The sequence below is a fragment of the Erpetoichthys calabaricus genome, chromosome 14 (assembly GCF_900747795.2).
Source record: "Erpetoichthys calabaricus chromosome 14, fErpCal1.3, whole genome shotgun sequence".
NCBI lineage: Eukaryota > Metazoa > Chordata > Cladistia > Polypteriformes > Polypteridae > Erpetoichthys > Erpetoichthys calabaricus.
Genome location: NC_041407.2, coordinates 98,475,896 through 98,494,002, shown reverse-complemented (window position 1 = coordinate 98,494,002; position 18,107 = coordinate 98,475,896). Strand labels below are relative to the sequence as shown.

The 18,107-nt window shown below is 39.8% G+C and overlaps 1 protein-coding gene across 2 annotated transcripts in view; it reads right to left on the bottom strand.

Moving 5' to 3' along the window:
• calcoco2 (calcium binding and coiled-coil domain 2) overlaps positions 1-18,107 on the bottom strand; it is a 57,429-nt gene that overhangs the window by 25,435 nt on the left and 13,887 nt on the right. For both annotated transcript variants that reach the window (XM_028819830.2, XM_028819831.2), the window contains exons 3-8: positions 17,852-17,954; positions 13,158-13,306; positions 11,256-11,381; positions 10,955-11,071; positions 8,687-8,814; positions 1,392-1,482 (exon numbers count right to left, since the gene is read on the bottom strand). In XM_028819830.2, the coding sequence (XP_028675663.1) occupies positions 1,392-1,482; positions 8,687-8,814; positions 10,955-11,071; positions 11,256-11,381; positions 13,158-13,306; positions 17,852-17,954 (714 nt within the window). The remainder of the gene's footprint in view (positions 1-1,391; positions 1,483-8,686; positions 8,815-10,954; positions 11,072-11,255; positions 11,382-13,157; positions 13,307-17,851; positions 17,955-18,107) is intronic.

Genomic DNA, 18,107 nt, shown 5'->3' with positions numbered 1-18,107 from the left:
AGATAGAGAGAGAGAGAGAGAGGGAGACAGAGTTTGTTTTTCAATCAAAAATCAATACGTGCCCTTCGAGCTTTTAAGTATGCGAAGCACCGGTGCAGCATGTCGTTTCAGGAAGCAGCTGCACAAAAGATAGCAACGTGAAGATAATCTTTCAGCATTTTTAGACGAGCGTCCGTATCGTCTAGGTGTGCGAACAGCCCCCCTGCTCAATCCCCCTACGTCAGGATCAGAGAAAGTCAGCGCAAGAGAAAGAGAAAAGTAAGTTGGGTAGCTTCTCAGCCATCTGCCAATAGCGTCCCTTGTATGAAATCAACTGGGCAAACCAACTGAGGAAGCATGTACCAGAAATTAAAAGACCCATTGTCCGCAGAAACCCGCGAAGCAGCGAAATATCCGCGATATATATTTAAATATGCTTACATATAAAATCCGCGATGGATTGAAGCCGCGAAAGGCGAAGCGCGATATAGCGAGGGATTACTGTAAATATTTTGGCCTACCATTCTTTAAACAGAGAAGCATAATTACATAGTTAGCTATTATTTTGCTGTGTCTTTGTGCCCCATCTAAACCTAATTTGTTTTTGTTTTTTGACCATTTAGTGTTTGGATTTTAGATTTCCACTTTTAATTCTTAATTTAGGCTTTTAATAGGACTTTGAATAGGCTTGGTTATTTGGTGATTCTTGTTTCTTGTTCTTTGCATTTATTTTGCTCTTTCTTATTTTTGACTTTTGTTATGTTTAGTAAACGTTTCACATTTCTCTTTGTTTTTATTCCTTTTCAGTTCTTTTTCTCATTATGTTTCTGTCCCTGAGGTGAGTAAATAGTCCTGACTTTATGATAGTTTTCAGACTCCAGGAGGAATAAATGCCCTAAAATGCTATAATGAGAAAGAATTTAAAAAGCAAAGGTTTGTACCACAAGGGCATCTTTACCTGCAAGATGGGCAATTTTAAATTTTATAATCACCCACAATGCACTGCCACGGCACAGTATAAAACAACATTTACATCTCGTAAACTGTGGGTCCTGTGCAACATCAATGCGTTATCCTGAATGTTGGCAATAATTTACAGAGAAGGGTCGATTTTATAATAAAGGTCAAATTTCACAGGCCACGACATGATTTTCATGGCAGGAAATTTGGCAGGGCTTCAGTCATTCATCAATTAACCTGGTCCTGTTATGGTCATATTGCTAAAATGCAGCCCTTAGGTAACAGCCATATGTGAAAATAGGTCAAAACAGCTCAAGATCAAGACGGCTTTAAAGTAGGCCCCAATGCCAATGAAAGTTCCAATAAAGGTTGCTGCTAAGGCTACTCCTCCGTTCAGAAGCAGCAAATGGGATGGACGGCACTGTGTTTGAATGGGTGATGTGCTTCAGTACCTGCAGCAGCTTTATTTGGTCCACTTGCATCTCCAGCTTGGCCTCTACCTCCTTCTTCTGCTCTTCAGCTGCTGAAAGTTTCTTCTGCAGCCTGAAAGGGAAAAGACAGCTGTTACCCACATACCACCAGCCACTTGGCATATTTATAATATAAAAATAGAAATTCCAAGTATAATCTGTATTCACAAAAAAAATAAAAAAACAAAACATAAAACAGCCAAGTGTAGGAGTGAATATTGTGGATTTTTCTAAGACACCCAAATTCCAGGGATCAGGCTTGGCAGGCGAGCTTTCCTGAGAGCTTAAGATTTTCTTTTTTCTTTGACTGAGTTTTACTTTGCTGTTTTCTGGTATTCTGAATATTTACTGCCTATATAAAAAACGTGTTTCTCTTCCAATAAAACCCCATATGCTGCCAACTTTCTCCGGAATACAAGTTTGAAACGACTGCCCCTAAACAGGCTCTGAGAGACTGGGTGTTTTCTGTTTTCTCTCAAAGCTAGAATTCTTGCCCCCTGGCTAATAGTTCTCCATGAGGCAGGGATGAGGCTGGTAGAATGGTCTTCCAGACCAACCACAAACCCACCATCATGTTTCTATGTCAAATCAAAAGTCTTTTTTGTGCTTTATTCAGAAGGCTGAATACTCCACCATCATACACAGTTTTAGCAAGGAGGCTACCAATTAAGCTGAGGACTTGCTGGCTTAACCCAAAACTTATCATATCATTATCATCTTATACAGCCTGGGTGATCTTTTAAATTACAGTACTAATTTAAATTAAGTAATTTAAAAAAATAATTACTAAATTCAGAATCGTCTTATGATCTTTAATTGAGCCTAGACTACTGGTTCAATTCCTCATGATCTCCATGCTAGCCAAATAGCACATTATCAGTAAAGACTGTGTGGTCCAGAGTTAACGGTATGAAGCGAAGGGGCTACCAATTAGTGGCATAATCACAAGACAAGTCACATCGTCATTAGTGATGCCTGCCAGTACAGCCTAGCCACTCCAGTGGTGTAAATATTATGTCATCACATCAGCCTTACTCACTTCATCACATTATGCTCTTCAAATACAAGCACAGACTTTCTTCATGACTTTTAGCTTGTTCCACTCTACACATGATGTCTTTCAGTTCAGGCTGTGTGGTCTAGAGTTAAGGATGTGGGACCTTGAATCAAGGTTATTATAGTTAACGAAGACCAAAATCAAAACTGAAACCATTATTAAAAAAACATTTTCGTAAACTGAAATAAAATAATTAACAAAACCGAAATGAAAAACTAAAACTAAATGAAACTATTAAAGTAGCTGAAAAGACTAACTGAAATAAAAAAATAATTTATTAAAATATTTTTAGTTTTCGTTTTTGAATGAATATTTTTGCCGTTAGTCTTTAACCCTTGTAAGTTTTAACTCTAAAACAAATTCATCCACCACGAGCTGCCCGCACATATTCATCCAGTGAGTGGCGGCTGGTGACGGAGGGCGGCTGTTCACACAGCATTTGCAATGACAGAGCAGGCTGAGTTCGGGTGCGTAAAGCATGTGAAATAGAAAGTGAATTACGTGCCACCTTTCTTTGTGCTTGTTGTATATCAAGATGTAATTCAAACGGCTGAAATCAGAATGTGCTGGTCAACAAAACGTTTACTATATGGACAGAAAAATCACGAGTGAGTAACGATTCAGTTTATTTCTCAGGTGACTGCTTTTTATTGACAGCAATTCACCTGTCACTTTGCAAAGGAGGAATCGTTTTTACTTTCTCATATACGAAGTATACAGAAAGTATAGTAATCATGAAAAAATTTGACCTCGATATTTTGATGAATCTTGACGTTATAGACCTCCCAGAGTCCAAAAATACCATTTTTTGGAATTGTGTGTGTGTGTGTGTGTGTGCGGGCGTGTGTCTGTGTAAACACAATAACTCAAAAATGCAACTAGATAGATGGATGAAATTCGGCATGTGGTTGTTACACCACAATTGTAGATCTGCATTAACTTTTGGGCCAAATCCATCACCCAGAAGTGGTACTTTACCTGAACACATACTCGTTTTTTTTTTATTCATTCAGCTGCAGAGTCCGATTTATTCAACTTTACTTAATTTGATTTGTTGTTGATGGTTCCTTAATGTACATAATATAAAAATATAATCCTTTTCTTGCAGTTTACTCCTCAAATATCCATCCACATATCTGAGTATACAAGAAAGTCGAGGGGAGGCCACTCCCGGTTTTTGAAAATAAAATGGCACTGATCGAGAGACTGACTAGGTCATCATATAAGATCAGCATATTGTTACTTACCAATCACTTTTGCTTTAAAAACATCGTTTAACAATGAAGTGATACAAACAAAGGTAGGTAGGAGAAGAGAGTCTGCCAAGTGATGAAAAACTAAACATACTAATGGGTTTTTGTATTTATTCTAAATTTATTAATTTTTCTTTTTTAGTTCATATTCACAACTCAAAATACCTGATATTGTGAAAGTAATCTATTAGCAGAATTATATTTTAAAATATTTGTCTCCTTTTTTCAATGTTTTTCTCTCTCTCTCAAAACAGATAGTTGAAATATCATATTCTTTATGTTCTTAACATCAGCCTTATCATACATATTGCATACCAGGGAGTTTTCCTGCCTTACATCCAAACCTGCTGTGGTAGGATCCAGGTTTCCTGTAATCCTACTCTGGATAAACAGGTTTAGATAATGTATATATTGTTCTTAATCTCTGCGGTGGGTTGGCACCCTGCCCGGGATTGGTTCCTGCCTTGTGCCCTGTGTTGGCTGGGATTGGCTCCAGCAGACCCCCGTGACCCTGTGTTTGGATTCAGCGGGTTGGAAAATGGATGGATGGATGTTCTTAATCTCAGATGCTGTCTCTATCATTTTATGCTTGTCCGTACTCCTATTACCTGCTCTTGCTCTGCTCATTATGGGTTTACTGTCCTTTATGTTGGGCTATTCAAGTCTCACCACCCCTAACCTTGACACTACGTGCTTGTTGTTCTTTGTTTCCCTCAATACAGCTAGGTGGGGTCTGCACACTGATTCAAGTCTAAGAGACCTGTTCTTCCTAAGCCCCCTGTGATTTTCATGAGAAAATATTTAAAAATTTATAAAATTGTGTAAAATTGTTCATATTTAGTAGTTAGTTTTGATTATGCTTGTTTTTTTCAGACAAAAACAAAACCAGATAGTAAACCATGTAGTGTAGTAAGCTTCCACTAACATTAAACTTGTATCCAAAGCTGTTAAGTGTAAAGTTATGTCTGATTGTGACACAAAACTAAACTCCGTATGAGCTCCATGCCATAATTACTAAAACTAAAACTGAAACTAATAGATATAAAAATAAAATAGAAATATCCTTGTGAAATAAAAACTAAACTAAAACTAAAAATGCACGATGAAGGAAATCTAAAACTAAACTGAATTTCCAAGTAAGGTCAGAAAAAATATAGAAATAAAAACTAATATAAAAAAGCAAACCTTGCCTTGAATCGGGTAGCTCTATTATCGACTGACTACATGAAAGCAACATGAGTCGCATCATCGTAAAAGTATTGGCGCTTCATTGATTTATGACTTGAAACAGAGAAGCTCAGTTCATTCAGAAATTCAGTCTATTACTTTTTGACTCACCATTGCTCCACCTTCAGCATTTTATGTCGTTCAGGTAAGCTAAAGGCTCTGGGCTGAGCCACTAAACCTTGTGGCCTACACACCAGTTACAATAGTACTTTGTGTCCTTTAGAGATACTCATGTAGTGCAGCTAATTTTAAGATATGATGACAAGAGCCTACTAGTTCAGTCACTCTCTTTATAACCTTGATATTAGTCTCCACACTGATGTTTTTAAAATAGTGTCCCTCAGTGGAGAATGTGTGGTCTTGATATTAAGAAATGAACTGGGAAGCCATTGTGTCACTGTGTGACTTTTAGTTCTGTCACCTTCCCAACTTATGCCCTTTATTGGTCTAGAATTTAGCTTTCACGTCTAGACGGTCACTGTCTAGTCATGGTCTTATGTCATAAAATCAAGATTAGTCACTTCATCATCACCGATATCCTTCAGTTAAGCTCATACCTCTGATATGAGAGCAAACACTGTGAATGTCCTCTGAACATAATACTCATCCAGACAGCACAAGTCATGTTCTTCCTCTAGGATTTAATTCCAGTTTAGCTAGTAAGTAACTGTGTTAATTGCAGATTAGTCACTATGGTGTCTCTTGTCTTTCAGGAAAGTTTGCATGATGCAAGTAGTTCAAAGTCTGATACCACGAGGCTCCTTGTCCAGACATTCTCTCCCAGATACTCAGTAGTCTGGTCTCCATCATATGTCAAGTCAAGTTGGGGAGCATGCACTGGTACAGTGAGTTGCCGCACCCACTACACGTCGAAACAGCTTGGGATCCTGGTTGGCAACCCCCCAAGCTGACACGCGGTCCAGTCCCACCCTCCGGAAATGATCCTCTATCTGCCGCAGCCAGGTGTTACGTGGGCGACCCCTTGGCCTGGTCCAGCCACTTGGGTCTCCAACAATGAGGATCTTATGAGCGGGATCACCCTCGGGGAAACGCACCACATGGCCATAGTGCTGTAACTGACGCTTCCTCACAATGCAGGTAATGTGCCTCATTCGGGACTCCACGAGTAACCGCTCATTTGACACAAAGTCAAACTAACAGTACCCATGGATTTTCCGGAGAGACACAGTACCAAAAGAGTCCAGTCTTCGTCTCAGAGCACTGGATAGCGTCCATGTCTCACAACCATATAGTAAGACAGGAAGCACCAGGACTCTAAAGACTTGGACCATTGCCCCTTTGCATAGATATCTGGAGCACCACACACCCCTTTCCAGCGACCTCGTGACCCCCCATGCTCTTCCAATTCGTCTACTGACTTCACAGGAAGAGTCACCAGAGACATGAATGTCACTGCCAAGGTAAGTAAACTTCTCAACAAGGTCAACACTCTCTCCGCAAATAGACACACTGCTGATGGCCGTGCCCAAGAGGTCATTAAAGGCCTGGATCTTGGTTTTTATCCAGGACACTCGCAAGCCCAGACACTCAGACTCCTCATTCAGTCTCTCGAGCGCCCCGATCAGAGCCTCCATTGAATCCGCGAAGATCACAGCATCGTCAGCAAAGTCAAGATCCGTGAATCTTTCTTCACCAACAGATGCCCCACAGCTGCTGAACCCCACGACCTTGCCCAACACCCAGTCCATACATGCATTGAACAGAGTAGGAGCAAGAACACACCCCTGACGAACCCCAGAATCAAATGGGAAAAACGTCCTGCCTCCACTCTGCACAGCACTCTGAGTACCACTGTACAGGCCAGCCATGATATCCAGCAACCTCGAGGGGATCCCGCAAACCTTCAGGATGTCCCACAGGGCAACTCGATCAACTGAGTCGAACGCTTTGCGAAAATCGACAAAGGCTGCAAAGAAACTCTGCTGATAGTCACATTTGCACTCTATGAGAACCCTCAGTGCCAGAATGCGGTCAATGGTAGACTTCTTAGGAGTAAAACCAGACTGTTCCGGTTGCTGGTAGGTGAGCAAGTGATCATGGATCCTATTGAGGACAACCCTAGCAAGGACCTTACCCGGCACCGAGAGCAGTGTTATCCCGCTGTAGTTGCTGCAATCCAGGCGATAACCCTTCCCTTTTGACATATGTACTGAAATTATTTTTAATGGAGGCTGCACAGTATAAAAAATTTAGCTTGGACGCTACTGACTCACTGTTTGACCTTAAAAGTTATCACAATATGTCCCTCAGTGGAGGCTGTGCGATCTTGATATTAAGAAATGAACTGGGAAGCCATTGCCATAGCCACACAGTGACATTTAGTTTTGTTACCTTCCCAACTTACACCCTTTATTGGTCTAGAATTTAGCTTTCAAGTCTAGACGGTCACTGTCCAGTCACGGTCTTATGTCATGAAATCAAGATTAGTCACTTCATCATCACCTGATCTCCTTCAGTTAAGCTCAGACCTCTCACATGAGAACGAGTGCTCTGCATATCCTTTATACTAGTTCGGTTCCACTACTATATAATGTCTTTCGAAGAAAGCTGTGTGGTCCAGAGTTTAGGGTATGAACCAAACTCATTTTATGACCCACACAAGTTATGTTCTTCCTGTAGGATTTAATTGCAGTTTAGCCAGTACGTAACTGTGTTAATTGCACATTAGTCACTATGGTGTCTCTCGTCTTTCAGGAATGTTTACATGATGCAAGTAGTTCAAGGTTTGACACAAAGAGGCTCCTTGTCCAGACATTCTCTCCCAGACACTCAGTACTCTGGCCTTCATTATATGCACTGAAATGATATTTATAAGAGGCTGCAAAGTATTAAAAAAATTACCTTGTAGGTTAGTTCATCATATGTCCCTCAGCGGGACCTTAACAGTTATCACCATATGTCCCTCAGCGGAGACTGTGTTGTCTAGGACTTGAAAATGTAGACGTCCTGAATCATCTAATTCAATAATTGATTGTGTGACCTTCCAATTAGTCATCAGAGCACCTCATGTCCTTCGTGCCAATGTAATCTAGAACTTGAATCCATTTGGGTCCTAGTTCAGTCACTGGCTTAGTGATGTGTGCATTACCTCCCAGAACACCTTATATCCTCTGGTAGACTGAATGGTCCAGAACTGAGATACTCCCAAATTAGCCACTTACTTGCTCTCTGACTTTGACACTTGTCACAATTGCACCAGATTTATTTCCTTTATGACCATAAGACCATTCCCTCTATCATATTTTGTTCTTCACAGACAGTCATTTGGTCTAATAAATGAAGCTTCTACTGTAGTCTCTCAACTGCCAGAGTGATCACCACATTTATCACCACAACACCTTCCTTCCTTCAATAAAGGATTTGCCATTCAGGAGTTTACATCTTGAATCCATCCATCCATTCCTAGTGTGACCTTCACTGGTGTCACCACACCACCTCATCCCATTAGTGGAGACCGTGTAGTTTAGTATTGAAGCCAGTAGGCTTGTATTTGTGACACTTACTCCTTGACTCACCATGCTAAATTCTCTGAAGATCAGCATGCAGAACCCAATCATTTAGTAAAAAGGAGCTCCTACAAAATGCCAAATGACTCTGAAATAAAGAGTTTTAGACCCCACAACCTCCGTTGCACACCTGAGGAAGCCAGTCCTGTATAAATATGATGTTATGTATAGGATGAGCTTAGATGAAAGCTAACCAACTGGAACAACACTTACTTCTCCACCTCTGTTGTCTTTATGATAGCCTCTTTCTTCAGCTTCTCAACTTCCTCACTCAGTTGCTTGATCTCTGCCACCAGCATTGCATTCTTGTTATTGAGGGTATCCACACTTTGAAGGAGCTCCTAAGAGAATTTAAAGCATCAGAACAGGGTTCACATCACTTCTATTCACATCACCACTGTGGACCAGGAGCAGGGAGAATTAGAAATCACTCAATGCCAGTCTTACAACAGTCAGCCCATTACCAGGGAGTATTACACATTAGTCCTGACCTTAGTCACCAAGTCTTCACTTGCGAATATTGGCACAAATGTGCCATTATGTGTGATCCCACATACAACATGTCTTCCAGTCCGAATCGAATTAGAAAGTGGGTGCCACAAAATCTGTGGATGAAGTGCTCTGGAGGTCTGAGCCTCTTTGTGTTTGTTGTTTACTGGACTGGAATTCCTACTTCTGAATGAATTTGAATACTATAAGCAAGTATTAAAAGAACCACAGGATTTTTAGTAACATAATGCTAGTGCCTCACACCTACAACACACTGGACTGGAATCTGTCCTGGTGTCTTGTCATGGAATCACACCAAAATCCATTCCACTTCTCACATTTGCAAAGTGGTAACTACTGGTGGTTAACAGTAAACCTATGACATCTGGATAACAATGGCCTTCTGTTTTGTCCTGGACTCATGCACACCATGAGCCATCTCAGTTTGCAGATTTGCACTGTAGTAACAGCCACAAAACCGTGGCTACTAAAACACATAAAAATGTGTTCCCTTTTAAGAAGCTGCAGTGTGCCAAAAACAATGCAGTGCCAGCATCAAGTCCCATGGTAGCAACAGGCACAGCAATCATCACCAATATGATAGTGACCATGAAACAGTGCTAAAAAGATGGAAACTGTCCAAAAATAAATAAACAAAATAATAATAAAGCAAAAACAACAGCAAAATAAATGTCATAATAAACATCATCATCATTGCATGGTCGATACACTGCCATAAGCAAGTAAGCAGGTATAATAAACATAACGTTTTCAGGACAATGCTTGGGAAACAAATTACTTTTATGATTTTAGTACTTGACTAGCCGTTCCCCGTGGCTTTGCCAGTGTAGAATTGAAACAGGACAGCGAGGAGGACCCTGCCTGGCTCCCCACTCCTGACGTCACACTTCCTTCTCTCCTCGGCCCACAGCCTCTGTTTCAGATTAGCGCGAATATATCGCTCCTGCAAGCCAACTATGATTCTTAGCGCAATGATAGAAGTCACAAAATCAACCGAAATGTTGAAGCAAATTCTAGAAAAAAGCCCAATCTAGATCCGTTAAGTAGTTCTCTTGTTCTCTAGCTAAGCGAATGTAAGATACGCCCCAAAGCTGGTGCATGAGTGAGGGGGGCCCCGCTGCATCTCTCTCAGATTTGTGCAAATAAATTGGTACCGCAAGCGAACTATGATACTTAGCACAATGAGAGAAGTCACAAAATCAACTGGAATGTTCAAGCAAATTATAGAAGAAAAAAAAAACATTCTAAATCCGTTAAGTAGTTCTCTCATGAAAAGCAGACAGACATACAGACAGACATTGGACTTATATAAGTCTTTATATATCTATATATATGTCTTTATATGCCCACCACCATCTGAACTGCTGAGTCCGTGTTTAAAGGAGCATTTGAAGACTCTCATGCTCCATGAATATCTGTCTAATTGATAATGGATTTAATATGTTCTTGTAACTAAGGAAAGATGAACTAGTCTTGTGGTGTTCAGTTTGGTTTAGTGTTCTTCTTCACGTATGATGATCAATTTTGTAACCTTGTCCTGAAACACTTCTTTCAAAACAGTCTGAAGACTAAAGCTTACTCAATTATGTTGAAATCTTTTGTGAGTCACTTTGGAAAAAAGCTTCTGCTAAGCAAATAAGTGTAAAAAGTAAGCTCAATTGTGCTGATGTGACTAACATTTTAACATTGTGAAGGAAAAGAAATAACAAGAAAAACAAATCAATAAAAAAGACTGACAATTGTTACCTTTCAGTTAGCTGATGATCAATAGTGTGCGTTAGATATATCCTTAGCCATATTAAAATAGCAGCTCTGTTCAAACTTCAGTTTGCCTTCTCTTGACAACTAGGCTACAAATGAGGCTCAAAAGCCACAGTGGTACCCCAGGACCAAAACATAATAATAAATCTTTAAACTCTTTCATAATGCATCACTCTTTACGTCTTAATAATGTATATCCGACACTGTTACCATTTTTTCCTTGTAGCAATCCTCTTTATCTCTTAGCTTTTGCTCCCACTCCTCAATCATCTTCTTTGAGTTCACACTAACTTCAGACTTTTCCCTTCTCAGCTCTTCAACAGATTCCTGGAAAAAGAGCCAATTATAACTGAATAACAATGGATCACAACAACACACAACGCAAAGTTTTGGAAGGGTTTAGTGTCTGGATGCATCCATTCTGCTTCTTAGATCTTGTGACACACAGACGGCAAGAAAATAAAAACAAGGACACAGCTGAGCCAAGCAGTGACCTTCAAGCAGATCTTACCCGTGTCTTCCTCAGTTCCAAAAGAATTTCCTCAATCTCCTTCTTCAGGCCTTCGATCATCACCTTTTGCTGGTTGTTTTCCTGTATCAAAGCCACCTTCTCCTTCTCAATCTCCTCCACTTGATCCTAAATCAAAAGCAGAAGTTGCCCAAGAGAGAGAAAAATAGGTGAGATGAAGCACAGCTTTTGACTAAAATGTCTTTCTCTAACTATTAATCATATTATTATTTTATTTGCATGTTTATTGTCACACTTGGGTCACAGATTTGCACAGAAACACAGGAGGTTGTAGAGACAGGACCTTTACTCAAACACTGCAAACAAACATTTGTCTCTTTTTCAAAAGTTTAAATGTGCTCCATGACAAGACAGAGATGACAGTTCTGTCTCACAATTGAAACAATGCAAACATATCTTCCTCTTCAAAAGGACTGTGCGTCAGGAGCAAAGAATGTGTGAGAGAGAGAGAGAGAAGCAAACAATCAAAAATCAATAGGTGCTGTTCGGGCTTTTAAGTATGCGAAGCACAGCGTGGGAGCAATGTCAAGGTAGTCTTTCAGCGTTTTTTTAGAGGAGCGTCCATATCCTCTAGGGGTGCGAATAGCCCCCCTGCTCACAAAATAGTGCTTTCCTCACTACTACAAATCACTTTACCACAACTAATGTGCAGCATCAACCTGGACAATATGAAGGAAGCCATATTGTACCAGTAAACTCCCCATGTATTTCTGTTAGGTGGTGAAGAAGTGAGTGATAGTTAGCCAATTAGAGAGAGGGGATGATTAGGGGGCCAGAATTTCCAGGCTGTGGTGGGCAATTTAGCCAGGAATTCGGGATACACCCTACTCTTTGCAAAGGATGGTCAGAGATCTTTAATGAGCACAGAGAGTCAGGACCTCGGTTTTAAGTTTCATTCAAAGGACAACACCATTTTCACGGCACAGCGTCCTTGTCACTTCACAGGGGCATTGGGACCCACACAATTATGTACTACTATTATATACCAAGACTTTTATAAACACTTCTTTTTGGCCTTCATAACACTTACAAAGCATCAGTAAAGTGTTTCTTCAACTCTGCTATGGGACCTATAAACAAAGCTTCACTTTGGAGTGGTCTGAGGTGCTTGTCCAAGCAATGGGTTATTATCTTAATTAATTCTTATTTAAATGTTTTATGCTTTCTCTTTAAAATGTTGGCTGTTATACTTCAATTGAAATGTTTTAAAAACTCAGTTTTTTGACACACAGAGTAAAACAAAGAAATTTCAAAATGATTAACATAAATGGATCCGAACAATGTATTTACTGCCAGAAGGGATCCTATCCTGGTGGGCCTCTTAACCTGAAAATTGATCCAGAGGCACCGTACAATGCCTGCACTCTGACCGCCCCAAAGGTCGTGCGAAAAGATAATTTCCCCTCAGGGATTAACCAAGTATATCCAAAAAATATATACAGTATGTGCATTAAAATGTACATCAATATTAGTACACCCTCAGTACACCTCTTTGATCACGTGATCCTATTGTCACTGGACAACTGGTACGGAAATGGGGTAAGGAGGGCAAATTTGTGCTTTCTTCTGAATAAAATAAAGTTACATACTTAAATCCATTGTTGTGCAGAGTGACGACGCACTGCATGTCAGCTGGAAATGAAAGTAAGAATTTCACTCTACTCCATACACATGACTATACTACTACTACTACTACTACTACTACTACTACTACTACTACTACTACTACTACTACTACTACTGGTGAAAAATAAGTTAGCAAATCAGTACTTCAGTCGAAAAGTAACTAACAGGCCAGAATTCCTTGGTGAACAAGTCCAGATCCTTTGTGGGTACCATTTGGAACTCACTACATCTTCTAGACTGATCACACCACCAACCCACCTTTGTAGTGACCACTAGAATGTCATCTTCTAGACTGATAGCAGCTTCACTCTGGAAGCAGAAGGGAGTGCTTGCTCCACGCACTTGCCCATTGCTGTCAACATAACAGAATTGATAAAATTCACCATCTTCTTTGGGCAGATAGTAAGCTGCAAAAAAAGGAAACAAAAGAAGACCGGGTTCAAAAAGCAATTCTCAGAGGACCAAAACTTTTCCCTGTGCCTTGTGGATCAAGACATGGCAGAAGCAGGGCCAAATTAGGCGGACAGATTAAAGGAGCACAGCTTTTTCAGTTCAAGGAAAAGAAGATTAAGCGGGTACATGATTGAAGTGTTTAAAATCATGAAGAGAATTAGTAGGGTGGATTGAGACTGTGACTTTAAAATTTGTTCATCAAGAACACGGGGACACAGTTGGATAGTTGTTAAGGGGAAATTTCGCACAAACATTAGGAAGTGTTTCTTCACACAGAGAATCATAGACACATGGAATAAGTGACCGAGTAGTGTGGTAGACAGGAGGACTTTAGGGGCCTTCAAAACTCGACTTGATGTTATTTTAGACTAATTAAGTGGATAGGACTGGCAAACTTTGTTGGGCTGAATGGCCTGTTCTCACCTAGATTGTTCTAATGTCCTGAAATAATATATATATATATTTTAGCCTTCAATGAACCTGCTTTGGTCACAATAATCAGACTGCAGATTATGCACTAGCATTTAGAGGATCTTACCCTAGACAATTTTGAGAGTGGCACAGGATAAGAATGGGTATTGTGTTCACAAAAACAATAGGCCTTGAAGATGTAGGGCAGGTCAGAAAACAACTTCAATTTCTGGAACTAATGTTCATTTCAACCTCTTGCATTCGAAGAAACTTCTTTAACTTTACCTTTTTAACCTAATGTACTGTTATGGTTCTTATACTATAGTTTTTTTCCTACAGCATTTTCAGTGCATGGCTATTTACTCCTTCTGCTCTCTTCAGACAGTCCATTTGTAATGAAGACCACCGATTATGGCACCTTCCACTTACATCCCCCATAAAACGATGGCTTGAACTGGTACTTCAGTGCAGACTGGGCTTATAGTACATATTGCAGTGACCCTGGTGCTGGATCTGAGAGGAACAAGTTCTTCAGAAGGCTACAGACTGTAGAGGAGGCAAGAAAGCCTGGAGAAAATAGCTATATAAGAAGCCCAGGAACAGCACTTGTTTTAGGCCCATCCAGCACTGAGCACTTTATTACACATCTCTGTGCTTCAGAGGACTATTGGCCTGTGAGACTGACTGCAGCAGAGCCAAAGACAGACCCTGGCATTAGGTTGGCTGAAGGAACCAGGGGAAAAGTGTGGTAGTCCAGTTGCCTCTGACAGTGGGAAAGCAGAGTGATGCAGTGCCAGATGAAGCGTGTTTATGCACAGGTCGAGGGGCTGAAACAGCTGGAAGTGCATGGTGTCACCGAAGACCTGGCGATATGGTGGTGGCACCCTGAAGAAACCCAAGGTTTCCCCTTCACTATGTATAATGGGATTGTGGTGGATGTTACAATTGGTTGTTTTATTAATCTGCTTCTATGGGATTGCTTGCAATGTGCTTATTTTAATGCTTCTTTGTACAGCACTTTGGCACAACCTCCTTTGTTTTAAATGTGCTTTTAAAAATAAATAATCTAATCTAGTCTAATCTTCAGGGGCATACGAGTGGTCTGACGTAAGGTGGCTGAATCCATTCCTCCTTCTCTCACAGCCCCCCTTCCCCAGGTCATTAAAATATATATTGTTAGACAGGCCACTCTGCAGCTCATATACACCAGCCAATGCTATTGACATGTTAACAGAGAATGACAAATTACTCAGTTTGGGGTGCAATCCCCAAATTAGCAAGTGAGGCTTTGTATTTTCATTTTCGCAGATGAAAAAGAGATAGTAATGAACAGCACAGGTGACTTTGCAATTTAGGTTAGGACTGAAATAGGTGTTGGCCTTACAGTCTTATGAAGGAGAGGCTACCAAGTTTAAAGGGATGCTCAGGAGAAGAAACAAATAAGTTTAAAGTCAAAATGAAAGAACAGTCCAAATTCAGACTAGAAACAAAAAGGGCCTTGAAGAACCATTGGAAGATAAAAGATTTATTTTTAGAAGCTCCACGGAGCACAAAAAGGAGTTGCCTGAGAAGGCAAAGCAATCCAAAGCAAACACAGCTGCAATACAGAATCTCAACGCAGAGTCAAGGCCCAGCATAAAATACAGAACTCACCAAAAACTCCCTAGCAAATTCAAAAAGAACGTCCAGGAATTATGGAAGGCCCTCCAATGTATAGGGCAGAGGGCAGTCCTGGTGGTGATTGGCAGGTGGTCCCGCCTCTTGGGGAACCACCCCCTAAAACACATGGTACATAACACTGGCTACATAAAAACATTGACAAAAACAAAAATAAAGAATTACTATTATGTAGACAAATTAAAGAATCAAAAATAAAAGAGAGACACTAAACATGAACTTGAATCACAGCCACAGAAGGAACCTTGACTGAGATATGACATCGGTATTGGGTTATTCACGACATAAAAGCACTTCACTTGTATATTTATGTGTTTTTTGCCTAAAAGGTTTGCTCCAGTTTGTGGGAGGTCTGCTTGATAGCCAACGCATGCATTACGTAATTGCACGGCTAGATTAACCATTAACGCAAAAGATGTACGTGCTTAGGACAAAGGGAAGGGGAACACCACAGAAATTTTCCATTGCCGGATTTACCATATGGTGCAAAAATACAAATGGTGCAACTGAACCAAAAGAGGTTGTGTCGAGACTTTTTGGAAGATTTTTTCAAAATCCCGTGAGTTGAGACCTTGGCCATGACCTCTCACCTCTCATTCGTGTAAATGCTTTTGACAGACACATTTTCTGCTCTCTCACCTCTCATAAATGTAAATGTTTTCCTCACTTTAAGTTCCCAATTAAAGAAGACGTATTATTTCCAAATCTTATTGAAGAATTTCATCACGAAGGGTTATCAACAGGAAAAATGAGTACACGGGCAATCCTAGCACCGAGAAACGATGAAGTCAAACGAATTAACACCAAAAATGATGATCGGTTACACGGCAAATTCGTTAAATCCGTATCAATAGACTATGCTGAAACAGTTGGTGGTGATCGTGCAGAAGATGAAAACATCAACACACAATATCCTGTATCTATAACCATTAACACTGTCCGGTCTTCCACCACACGAATTACTGTAGAAATAAGAATGTATCCAGGAAAGGTAATGTAGTACATCTTCCATGGATAACATTATACACAAAGGATATCTTGATATGCCATTCGTATTACAACATTAACAGTTTCCTGTTAGAACAGCAAATTTTGCAAAGACAATTAACAAATCTCTGAGCGAAACATTCAAAAAAGTCATTTTATTTAATAGACGGAAAGAAACGAAATTCAATCACGGGCAGGTATATGTTGCATTGTCATAATGAAAGTCCAAACACAGAATCAAAATTCAATGAGATATTGACAAAAATTTAATTAAAAAAATTGTTTTCAATCAAGTTTTACAGTAAAAGTGCAAATTTAAAAAGTATTTGTGTGTTAATTTCAAAGCCAAACAGAACAAAATCGTATTATGCAACGAATAACTCTAACGCAACATGAAACATAATTTACTTTCAAATTATGACGTTTTACTCTTTTTTAATATGGTTAATTACTCGCTGTAATGTAAAATACTTCTATTATGCATATGTAACAATTCCCATGAAAATAAAAATCTTTTTAAATTGTACATCTGCAAATCCATACACGAGCGACAGAACCGCAAAGAGGCGAACGCATAGCGCAGCAGGGGGTTTGGTGAGCGAAGCGAGCAGGGGGCAAATCCCCCTAATACATATATAATCTCTGTTTATTAAGAATTTCAAAAACAAATGACATAATTTTTTTTTACATGGTCACCTTCGTTTGTGATGCAATTTTCCCAGCGTCATACCAACTTTTTAATGCCCAATTACTACTCCTCTCGCCTTCACTGTTTCCAACGAAAATATAAAAGTGTGAAAACTTTTTGAACATCCCTCGTTTTATATATATATATATATATATATATATATATATACACATACAGTATATATTATATTAATAAAAACAGTAATAATAGAGGTTAATGATATATGTTAGTCTTGGGAATACAACAAAATTAGAATCTGGCAACTGCCACACGGTCCACTGCGGCTCATGTGATCATTCTTGTCTTGGTTACATCGGTTGTCCCGTTCATTTACCCACTGGGAGTGAGTGCAGCTCATATACATGGGGACACAAAAATCTTTTAAGTGCTTAGGGCCTCTAAAGGTCTTAATCTGGCTCTGCATAAGTGAAGCAGAAATGTTGCCTATGACAGTAAGTTGTACCAAAGTACATTATTTTTAAATGTATGTCTATAAGAAAAAAATTAAGATATTAAAAATTGACATTATAAAGAATAATCAATCTCTCCCACCAATACTATCACAAATTACTTTTCTGGGGAGTCTGCGCTCACTTACTGAGGATGAGACCTTTGAAACCCCATATTTTGGATCATGACAATAACCATCCCAATAAGTGAAGACCATCCTCAAGACACACATTTGTTTTCCATGAAAAAGCCTCTGAAGTCTAAAAATGGAAATGGATGTACTCACCCTCGAAAACTACAGAGAGGACTGCTGGTCTGTTGGTGTCAGACAAGCTCGGAGATGAAGCCCACACAAAGGTGTAGTAATCCCGAGTAGTGGTCCAGCCAACCTGCCAAAACAGAGCAACAACAGTTAAGTAATCCTCAAAGAAGGGAGCCACGGAGTGCTATAAACATACACAATTACTGATTCCATAAATTGCCCTAAGTGGGGCCTTTTAGTTTTCATTTCTAACTCAACTCATTAACCTCTGCCATTCCAA